Source organism: Pseudophryne corroboree, chromosome 10, assembly GCF_028390025.1.
Source record: "Pseudophryne corroboree isolate aPseCor3 chromosome 10, aPseCor3.hap2, whole genome shotgun sequence".
Lineage (NCBI taxonomy): Eukaryota > Metazoa > Chordata > Amphibia > Anura > Myobatrachidae > Pseudophryne > Pseudophryne corroboree.
Window position 1 is genome coordinate 220,014,471 of NC_086453.1, and position 12,049 is coordinate 220,026,519.

The window sequence follows — 12,049 nt, forward strand, 5'->3', positions numbered from 1 at the left end:
TGTTCTTATTATTCACGTAGCCTCAAATGACACCAAATAGCCCTGTTTGGCATGCAGTGAAGAATGCAACTAATCCACGCCATGTGTCCCATCGCTCAATATTGGCCAATGCAATAAGAGCACACAGCTTGCATACCCTGTACACCACTAGTGGCTTTGCGTGCTACAGCAGTGTGACAAAGATGCTAAGCTGAGAAAAAGACGTGAGACCAGGGGCCAATATGGCTGAGCCACACGCAACACAACACTGTGCAAATTTATACTGCCATGATTGTGAAAAAAGTACAAATTCTAAGCCCCCAGTACAGTACAATGTTGTATGCGGTTGTGATGCTGAACAGCCACTGGCGTGTGAAGAAGACACTACAGTTTAAAAATCCAAAACTAACGATACATGTTGGGGGGGGTCTAAGTAACATCATGCTGTAGCTCAAAAATGCTAGGTGAATTAGGGATGTGGTATAGAAGATCTACAGTAATTAGACAGTCATGTGGTCGACATGAAAAAGGTAGACAGAAAAGGTCAACAGGGTCAAAAGGTCGACATGGAAATGGTCAACACAAAAAAAGTTGATACAAGTTTTTAACTTTTTTTTTTTCGTTTCATTTTGTATGTTTCATCATCTTTGACCACAATCAGTGTAAACATATACCCTCCCGGGCTGTCTTCGCTTACCACGCTTCAGGCAATGGGGCTTGCTCCGCTACTGTTGCTCTTGCCACAGGTTACTATTCCCAGTTGTAGTCTACGTGGATGGGTAAATCTAGCAAAAATATAAAAATATGTTCAAAAACCAAAAAAAATGGTGTCAACTATTTTCATGTCGGCCTTTACAACCTGTCGGCCTTTTGTACCTGTCGACCTTAAGCACTGTGTACCTTTTACCTGTCGACCTTTTGACCATGTTGACCTAATGCATGTCTACCATATGTTGTTGACCTATTGACTGTCTATCTGTACATTAGAACCCGTGAATAAGGATACATCTGTATGTACAACAATCATATGCATTCATTTTCTGTGCTTGAGCCATGTTTATACATCTGTCTTATCATCTATGTCCGTGTTAGGCAACGTGATGCATTTCAGAGTCCAAAGAGTGGCCATTTGACTTCAAAAGGACTGACTTTAATCTCCGTTATAAATTATATATATAATCAAAGATGGGGAACTGTAATAACCTATAAGTGTTACAACCTATAACGTACAGATGTGACCTTAGAGCTGGAAGGTGAAGGCTTGGAGGACCACATGTTACCCACCACTGGTTTATGTAGTGTTGCTACAATTGTGTGAGTGGTCAGATCTCACAGTGGAGGGTGTTTATGGAAACTGGTACCTACGAGAATTTCCTACAGCTAGTTACATATGTTTTAATTTTCTTCACTGTAGTAGAATGATATGACATCCCATGGCTGCTATGGGTTACAGGATTATGTTTCCTTTAAGCAGGCTTCATCTAATTTATATTTGCACATTGATTGATGCATATATACCCTTTTTCTTCATTATTATATGGATGGAATAATAGTAGAGGTAAAGCCAGAAAATGCTACTATTAATAATACATGAGGCATTAAAAACAAGAGTATTTTTAAAAGCTAAAACAGATGTCAGGGGTCCTGAATGTTTTCTATAGATTGTGACTAAGAGGTTGGCAAATATACAGCGGAATGTTGCGAGAATGTCAGAAATACATTCTTTATCATTTTAGCTCACCCAGGGGAATGTAATAATTGTTTTATGACTTACTTCTAAACCCACCTACAGTACAACTTGTGGTCTGACGATCTTTTGCTTCTGCCAAAGCCATACACCAGTGTTCTGTCTTCAGAATTCAGAAGCCCATATGTGTGCGTGACACAATTTGCACTGTATCTGTATTAATTTACATTGTTGTGTACTTGACATGTTCTTGTTAACTGTGCATTTTCTGTTCAATTAAACAAATGCCAAACACATGTGTTTAGTAGGGGGACATGGAATCCCGCCGCCTTAATGACATGGTTTGTTATTTTACTGTAAGGAAACACTATTTTTTGTTTTTAACAGATTTTTTTGCTTTTTTTTCTTCTTCTTTGTTTTACATGTTAACAAAATGTTTGTATGTTTTCTCACTTTTGGTCTTTTTCTTATCATAGAAGTTAGTGCCTTTTTTATTTTATTTTTTGTATGTAACCCATAAAATAACATAGACCGCAATTCATAATATGAGAAAGATCATTGTAAAAATATTTTCAGCAACTTCTGGCATCAAATAACATATATTAGAAAACAAATAAGTTGTTGTGTTATCCATAGATTGTTGGATCTACTGTAGTCTGTGCCAGAGTACCTGCATCTTCTCGAATAGCATGCTGTATATATATTTATCAGCACATGTAAGGAAATGCACCAAGATCTGTATAGCATTACAGTGTCTTCATACCCACTTTATATGGCATATAATAGCTTAAGTCCATTTGCATGTCAAGTCAGGATAGGGGCACCAAAGAAATGGTAAGAACACCCAATAAAAACTTCCTTCTTCTTTTAATGCAATATGTATGTTTTTAGGGAGAGATAAGAGCTGCCCTTAACTTTACAGTCCTATGAGGCAAGGGCATAACTAGAAATGGTTGGGTCTTACCACAGAATGCTGATGGGGGCTTTCACACATGATACATTTTGCCTGTATTTTGGGGAGTTCTTCCCCACTCCCAGGAGAGGAGACAAACCTTCTGTATCTCTCCCTAAACCAGTAAGTGGGTATTCCCAAGGGCTTGATGATGCAATTCGTGATAACTGTAGTCATCAGGGCATTGCACAGAGGAGACGTGATGTCACACTTCGTAGTTCCATACCCCTACATCTGTCACTTCTACCTCCCTATCAGAAGGATTTTTAAGAGGACACCTATATGGAGAACTTGAAAACTCTGAACAGATAACACCTTCGACAGAATTTAACCCATGGCCCCAGAACTGTGAGGCAGCAATACTGAGCACTGTGCAACCCAAATACTGTATTTGACTGTATTTGCTGCACCCATGTTGCCAAACATGATTTAATCTCTGACTCAGTGTACAGTAAATATGTTCCTTTAACCCTCATTAATGTCTATATGAATAACTCAGTATGCAGCTATATACTGTACAGCTGTTTTTCTCATCTGTAATACAAATTAATACAGCGTTATGCTGGCATCATATTCTGGGAGTTTTCAGAGACACACACTCCTTATTTTCTTTACACAGTTAGGGGTTGATGCATGAAGCAGTGAAAAGAGTGGAGAAGTGAGCCTGTGGAGAAGTTACCCATGGCAACTAATCAGCTGTTACGTACAATTGTATAGTATGCAAATTATAAATGTTACTTCAATACTGACTGGTTTCCATGGGCAACTTCTCCACTAGCTCACTTCTCCACACTTTTCACTGCTTCATGAATAGACCCCTATGTCTGCTGCTACTGTGTAGAAATCTACAATACCAACAAATACCAAAAACAAGGTTTTGCCATACCAATTGTGTAGAAGAGCTTTGTAATACTTTTTACCAGTTTAATGATACAGAACAGACTCCTGGCTGGTGATTTGTCCTCCTCCTGTGCCCACAGACCTGAAACCAGTGCGCATTATGAGGACCGCACTGTCACTACACTCTCAGTGCCTGTGGTCCGTTAATGCTGCACTCCCCAAACACTCATTAATACATACTGTAGTAAAGAACGTTATTAAATAATAATGCAATTAAATGCACTTCCATCTAGTTAAAACCACAGTTCTCCTTCCACTGAGTGAGACCTGGTTTATTTGTACATTTGTCCAATTGTCTTTTCTGACCCCCATCTTCCACCAGCAGAGGCTAAAATTGTAAGGATTCACTACGGGTGGCCGGCGGTCGGGCTCCCGGCGACCAGCATCCCGGCGCCGGGAGCCCGACCGCCGGCTTACCGACAGCTTGGCGAGCGCAAATGAGCCCCTTGCGGGCTCACTGCGCTCGCCACGCTACGGGCACGGTGGCGCGCTAAGCGCGCCACACTATTTTATTCTCCCTCTATGGGGGTCGTGGACCCCCACGAGGGAAAATAATTGTCGGTATGCCGGCTGTCGGGCTCCCGGCGCCGGTATACTGAGCGCCGGGAGCCCGACCGCCGGCAAACAGAAGACCACCCAAATTGTAATTCTAGTTCTCCAAAAGTGCTGGAAAAAGGCATTGTTTTGACAGCTTATTGGGTGGAATTCAATTAGAAGCAATGGCCACAAAGTGCCAACAGAACTCCATAGGAAGGTCCAGAATGCCGACACCTTACGGCCATCATCATCCTCATCAATTTTTCCTTCCATCCCATTTGCAAAGGATATTGAGCAATGTAGCCTATACCGGAATTCTTGCAGCCACACATTGCATAGAATTCAGTTTGCTACATTGTAATTAACTTGCATGTGTTATAGTTATTGTATGCAAGTCACTCCATGTGCTGTTATGAAAAGTCTGTAGTTGTCCCAATATCTAAAGCATATGTTGAAATAAGTTACAAATGTAACCATATAGGAACAGGTTGTGCTTTTGTTATAATGTTTATGAAAGGTTTTACATTTTTATGGCTATATATATATATATATATATATGTGTGTGTGTATGTGTGTATATATATATATATATATATATATATATAATATTATAATATTTATTTTGAACATTTTGTTTCCTTTTCTGTTTTGGCAAGTTTTTGGACGAAGAGCTTACACTTACATGTGGAGGAAACATAACATTACATGCTCATTTTATACTTCCTAAAGCAACTCTTAATTTCATTTATTTTTTTCTGGTTACCTTCTATTCAGGTCAAACAGGCCGTGGGCTTAAAAGGACTGTTTCTGAGAAATCCAAAACAAGCGTCTCTGGACAGTCATGCTGCTGGACCGTTTCATCGGAAACATTCCATTAGTAGTCACTTATTGAGAAGAACTGCCAGTGCTCCGACTAAAGGCCAGCAAAAACACAAAAAGGGCTTTCCAGAAATTGCAATTGATTCCAAAGACAACAGCTCAGAAGGAGCAAGTGAAGATAGGGAGACAGACGATTCCTCTATACCCCGCTTTGATAAAGAGTCTGAAAGTGCTTCTCCAATTCTTTCGTCACAGGATGGTACTCCCACGGGATTACATAGAAAGAGTCTGAAAGGTAAGAGGTTAAGCTCTGGTAAAAGTAAAAGCCATGTTCGTATATCTAGGGGGACGACGTTCAGTGAATCATTGCGGAGGTCTGATAGAGGTCCTCATCTGGAAAGTCCTGTTCATAAACCAGGTGTGTTTGCCCGCTGTGCAATGAATGGCTCAGGTAGGATCGGGATGGCAACCAACTGTATGAAATGTATGATTGGCTCTAAAGAGAGTCCAGATTTAGACTGTAAGTGGAGTGATCACACCAGCAGCAAACCTGTTATACATGATGTTTCCACTCATGAGCAGTATAGTGGTGTACAAGAAGAAAGGTTAGAATTGAAATATTACGGTATCACAGATCAGCCAAGGCGGCAGCAGACAGACTTACTAGCTCTCAATGACAATGGGAATGCTGATGACCCACCCAGAAACTCTCAGTCCATTGTAATACCGGGAAAGAAAAATGGAGACTCCAAATGTGCTGGGATGAAAAGTCATCCTAGACAAAGATGGCAATGCCAAACAGGTGGCAGGTATGGAAGTACTGTCAATTTGGTCCCTGTCGGCAGTGGTTCAATATCCTCTAACTCCAGCAGCCTAGAAAGCGTTGGAAGTCCAGAATTGTCTATAGGCTGGCATGAAAATTCTCGAAGGCAAATTGGCACCCTACAAGGGGAAATGAATGCCTTATTCATTCAAAAGTTGGAGGAAATTCGAAGTAAATCCCCTATATTCTTCACTGGTAAGATATATATCACCTCCATTGTAGAACATCAGCCTCACTGTGGAATTCTGTAGTCTGCTCATTTAGTGTTGTGGTTGTAGTCTGTAGACACTAGTGCCATTACTGTAATCTCTACATTCTTTGGTGTTTTACTAGAAATTGTCTGTCTTTGTGTTTTGTAATACCTATATTGTTAAGTGATGTTACTTTTCCAACCAGAGCATGCTACGTCTACTGTTCTGCTACTAAGTGTAGAGTGCACAAATTACATAGTCTATATACTGAAGATTACTTAATCCGAAACATGGAGGTAAAGTGGGTTTCAGGGCAATAGGAGCAGAGTTTGAGATTTGAGATTCCCCAGCAAGTCCCTAAATAGCCTATCTTTCCTTAGGCACAGTTATTGAGTGTCAAAACAAATAATAAAATCAGATTGCCAATAAATATGAGATAGAATGATCTATTGTGGAATTGGTTAAGTGAGCATATAAAACATGCAATAAATAATCCTAAGTGTTACATTTGCCATTATAAAGAATAAAACATAAAGACCTGTATTTTTGGGAGGTGGATTGGGGTACAGTATGTTTTTTGTTGTTTTTGCAAAATTGCATTTTTATCATCTACCGCTGTAACACAAGTTACCTGGATCCAGTGTACCTGTGAGTCAAGTCAAAACTTCCAATATGAGAATACCCCCATACCCTTAGGGGGGTATTCGAATGTTTGAAAAGTCAGTTAGGAGTCTGTTTTTTCCTAATAGACAGGAAAAAACAGACACCCAACCGACTTTTCAAACATTTGAATTCCACCCTTAAAATCCAGTTTTAGGCAATAGTTTGCAGTTAAGTTTCCCCAGGAATATTTTGGCTTAAAAATGCCCATTTACAGTGCCATGTTTGCCCGTGTAAAGTCCTTTACGCTCCACTGATGAGGTATAAGGATAACTAATCCTGTGTTGTTCCCATGTGTATTAGAAAATGGGACATAGAGTGCATCTGGAAAGTGTTCACAGTGCTTCACTTTTTCCACATTTTGTTATGTTACAGCCTTATTCCAAAATTGAATAAATTAATTTTCCCCTCAAAATTATACACACAATACCCCATAATGACAATATGAAAAAAGTTTTTTTTTAGATTTTTGCAAATATATTAAAAATAAAAAACTAAGAAATCATATATTCAAAAATATTCACAGCCTTTGCTCAATACTTTGCTGATGCACCTTTGGCAACAATTACAGCCTCAAGTCTTTTTGAATATCATGTGACACGTTTGGCACACCTATATTTGGGCAGTTTCGCCCATTCCTCTTTGCAGCACCTCTCAAGCTCCATCAGGTTGTATGGGAAGCGTTGGTGCACAGCCATTTTCAGATCTCTCCAGAGATGTTCAATCGGATTCAAGTCTGGGCAGTGGCTGGGCCACTCAAGGACATTCACAGAGTTGTCCTGAAGCCACTCCTTTGATATCTTGGCTGTGTGCTTAGGGTCGTTGTCCTGCTGAAAGATGAACCGTCGCCCCAGTCTGAGGTCAAGAGCGCTCTGGAGCAGGTTTTCATCCAGGATGTCTCTGTACATTGCTGCATTCATCTTTCCCTCTATCCTGACTAGTCTCCCAGTTCCTGCCGCTGAAAACATCCCCACAGCATGATGCTGCCATCACCATGCTTCACTGTAGGGATGGTATTGGCCTGGTGATGAGCGTGCCTGGATTCCTCCAAATGTAACGCCTGGCATTCACGCCAAACAGTTCAATCTTTGTCTCATCAGACTAGAGAATTTTGTTTTTCATTTCCTGAGAGTCCTTCAGGTGTATTTTGGCAAACTCCAGGTGGGCTGCCATGTGCTTTTTACTAAGGAGTGGCTTCCGTCTGGCCACTCTACCATACAGGCCTGATTGGTGAATTGCTGCAGAGATGGTTGTCCTTCTGGGAGGTTCTCCTCTCTCCACAGAGGAATACTGTAGGTCTGACAGAGTGACCATCAGGTCCTTTGTCTCCTCCCCGATTAGGGCCCTTCTCCCCCGATCGTTCAGTTTAGACGGCCGGCCAGCTCTAGGAAGAGTCCTGGTGGTTCCAAACTTCTTCCATTTACGGATGAAGGAGGCCACTGTACTTATTGGGACCTTCAAAGCAGCAGATATTTTTCTGTACCCCTTCCCAGATTTGTGCCTTGAGACAATCCTGTCTCTGAGGTCTACAGACAATTCCTTTGACTTCATGTTCGGTTTGTGCTCAGACATGCATTGTCAAGTGTGGGCCCTTATATAGACAGGTGTGTGCCTTTTCCAAATCATGTCCAATCAACTGAATTTACCGCAAGTGGACTCTATTTAAGCTGTAGGAACATCTCAAGGATGCTCAGTGGAAACAGGATGCACATGAGCTCAATTTTGAGCTTCATGGCAAGGCTATGAATACTTATGTACATGTGATTTCTTAGTTTTTTATTTTTAATACATTTGTGAAAATCACCCCAAAAAACGTTGTCATTATGGGGTATTGTGTGTAGAATTTTGAGGGAGAAAATTTATTTATTCCATTTTGGAATAAGGCTATAACATAACAAAATGTGGAAAAAGTAAAGCGCTGTGAATATTTCCGGATGCACTGTACTTAATGTATCCGTGTGGTTTTTGAATCCTATGTAGCTTAGCCACATTGATTCCTATGTCTATAAGCAAAACCAAGAGATCAGGAAAATACTCTTAATATTTCACATGTTAAGCTTACTCAATATGGGTAATTAAAGGAAAATAACTGTCTTCTACTTAAAATTCAAACCTACACTATCACTAATAGAACAGACAAACCTACTAACCATGATTACAGCTAGTGGTAGCAGATGGGAGGCACTCAGGGATGTGCGGTGAGCTAAATGGCTAAGGAGACACTGGCTAGCACCAGAGCCAGATCACTGGTGGCACTGTGACAAGACGCTGAGCTAGGAGTCCACCTTCTGCTCCATCCTGTGATAGGTTTGGACTCTGAGGTTGTTGGGTTTTTTTTTCTTTCATTTAATATTTAGCAACTTATACACTTATGTATTTTGTTGGTTTAGGTTTGTTATTTATATTATTGTATTTTAAGTAAAACTTGTTCATCGTTTAGTTCCCCCTCTGTATAATGTTGATGGTCTTAGCTTCATGAGAGTCAGATCTTCATTTTTTGTGAGCAGCAATTTGGATGATTAAATGATCATATGATATTGGATCTATGTTAGCACCCATTTGGTTTCTTTAGTAATTGAAGGAAAACACCTGCCCCACACAGTGGTTCTGTATACTGTCAGTCTCAATGTATTTTCTGTGGGAAAAGGATTTGAGGAAGCCTCTATATAAAAGGGAAGAGTATTGTCCTTTACTATCCAGTTTATTTTACAGCCAAATGCCGGGATGTACTAATAATATTTATAGGGCATTGCCGCCCATTGCACCAGTGCTAATCGCATATGTAGTAACAAACGCGATTAGTATTGCAGTGCAATGGCAGAGGCCCCCTGCGAAGCTTGGTGGTCCACTGGAGAAGGTGTGCAGGGGCCTCCTAGGCTCCCTCACCTCCCAGCACCGGGAGGTGACATCTGCTGTCAGTGCCGTTCTCCTCCTCCTCCTCCCTGCAGCCGAAAGTACAGATGAGTGTGTTCCTGGGGGAGAAGGAGGCTGGAATCTGTGAGGGCGGTGGGATCTGCCTGCATACAGGTGTGTGTCAGGAAGGGGGGGTTGGTGTGGGCGGCGGGTGCGACGGGATACGGTATGAAGCCCATAGGTTCCATAGGGTATCGCCATGAAAAGATGGCGATACACTCCACATCGGGTATGCCGGGTGGCCGGGGGTTAGTACATTTGAAAATGCGGTAAAACCCAGAAAACAGGGGTTTTACCGCATTTTTCCTTTAGTACATCCTGATTGAACCTTCATTATAGACTGGCAATAGCAAGTAGGGTGGTGGGAGTGGGCTTCTCTAGCTATACCACCCCCTCACAGAGGTTAGGTGAGAAGTGGCAACAAACGCTTATCAAGTGATTTTATACCCAGTGGGGTAAATCCACATGTACAGTGCGGAAAATAGGAGTCCAATGAAGTTGTTCCAGAGGGATTTGGGGGGTAAAGGATGGGATGTCAGGGGGAGAGGGGTGTACTGTACCTCACTGGACTGCTACTTCAGGATATAGAACTCCATACTTGGTACAGTTTTTTTCCTTTAATTAGAGGGGGGGAAAAACACATATAGAAGGGATGCAGTCAAAATACCAACATTCAGGATCTCGACAGTCAGAAGACTGACAGCAGGATCCCGATTGTTAAAATCCTGACAGCAGGATCCCAGCAGCCAGAATCCGGATTGTCAGGATCCCAGCTGCTGGTATTTCATACCCAACTCATCTAGAAATTCAGTCCAGAAAATAACTTTATATGAATTCAGTTTGAAATATGATATATTTATTTAACTGGCACAAATGCCAATTTTATTGCAGAACTCACTCCACTGTTACTGTGAGAAAAGAAAATAAGAATTTAAAAAATATGTTTGATCAAATTCCCCTGTTATACCCCAATACTCCCATTATAATGTACAGTTCTGCTTCGCTGAATAGCTGACCATGTGTGTACAGAAAACAGGCCAATACCTATAAGTACCCTCACAGTTAGATAACCATCACACCACAGCTGTAGCCTGAAGCAGCCGTATATCTCCTACTCTGTGCGGTCACATCTGTAATTGTCTCATTTATACACATTACACACCTCTAATGAAGCAAGTCACTAATGCAGTACTTGTGTCACATAAGGTGCAAGCTCAGGAATGGGCTCACAATTGATATAAAGCGTTTCTGGGAATATTCATGAATACAATCTACATTTAGCAAGTGAAAAGTTATTGCTGAAGTTTAATAGCTATGTAATCACCTTAATTAAGAAACTTGTAGCCATCCTCTCATTATTTTATTTATTAACAGTTTCTTATATAGCGCAGCATATCCCATGGCGCTTTAGAATTGAAACAATAGTAATAGAGCTGGGTAATAACAGACGGGATCCGGTCTGAAGATCGACACTGTCTAGGTCGACAATGTCTAGGTCAACCTTTGACCTGTCGACCTAGTACATGTCGACCTAGAAACCCTGTCGACCTTCCAACCCTGTTGACCTAGTGACTGTCCACCTATAGTGGTCAACCTAAACATTGTCGACACCCATAACAGACCACACCCATAACAGACAGATAGGAAGGCCTATCCACACCCATAACAGACAGGAAGGCCCTGCCCGTAAGTTTACAATCTATTGTCTTCTTATAATTCTTCCAATTATACAGAACCAGCATATTCTGCAGTTCTCTACCATCAGATGACTTTATTTAGGCACCTCAGTCCCTGACCTAGTGGAGCTTACAATCTATTTTCATTACCACAGAAACACACATTTAGAGAGACACTAATTAGCATTGCAGTATACCATCAGACTATGGAAGCAATGTGGGCACCGTGGTTACATGTAGATAGCCTTTTTGGCATTATATGTAAGACCCCCAGATCTGCAACCACCCATACTAACTATTGGCAGGTCCAGTTGTATCTGGCACATGTGCATTTCGGGTTTATGACACAGGTCGGCAGCAGACGGTCAGTGATCGACAGTCTGCTGCTGTTTGGGGGCAGGGAGGTGCATCGATGGCCGTGTTTCTTAAAATGGAGATGTGCCGCCTCCATTTTGGGGGCGGGGTGATGAGGCCAGGATCTCTGTCAGATATGTTGAATCTGCAGTGGCCAATTGCGTGACCCCATGGGTCACACAGCCGGCCAATAGTGTCGCAGGTGATCTGGTGCTGCATCCTAGGACACAGCACGGATCACTGATGCATGCAGGAGGCATCTACTTATATCAGACACCTCCTGCTGCATTACCATATTAGTGCTATCGCTGCTGCGTCTATGTAAGCAGCTGCTATGGCACCTCCAACCACATCTGAATCAGGCCCTACATGCATCCAGTGTATTGCTCTGCACCCCTACACTACCGTGTGTACATAACTCACTTAATTTTTAAATAAAAATACATAGTAGTAATAATAATAATACTACAGCAATTATAATAATAACCAGTGGCGGATTTTACCTATGGGCTGCAGGACTGCAGCCCCCCTTCTCCCAGTAAAATCCACAACTTCAGT

The 12,049-nt window shown here is 41.5% G+C and overlaps 1 protein-coding gene across 6 annotated transcripts in view; it reads left to right on the plus strand.

Annotated features, from left to right (window-relative positions):
• The window catches only part of PLCH2 (phospholipase C eta 2), a 1,361,647-nt gene that overhangs the window by 1,331,260 nt on the left and 18,338 nt on the right, over positions 1–12,049 (plus strand). For 5 of the 6 annotated variants that reach the window (XM_063943084.1, XM_063943089.1, XM_063943086.1 and 2 more), the window contains one exon: positions 4,830–5,892. In XM_063943084.1, the coding sequence (XP_063799154.1) occupies positions 4,830–5,892 (1,063 nt within the window). The remainder of the gene's footprint in view (positions 1–4,829; positions 5,893–12,049) is intronic. The other variant, XM_063943088.1, reaches the window with a different exon arrangement.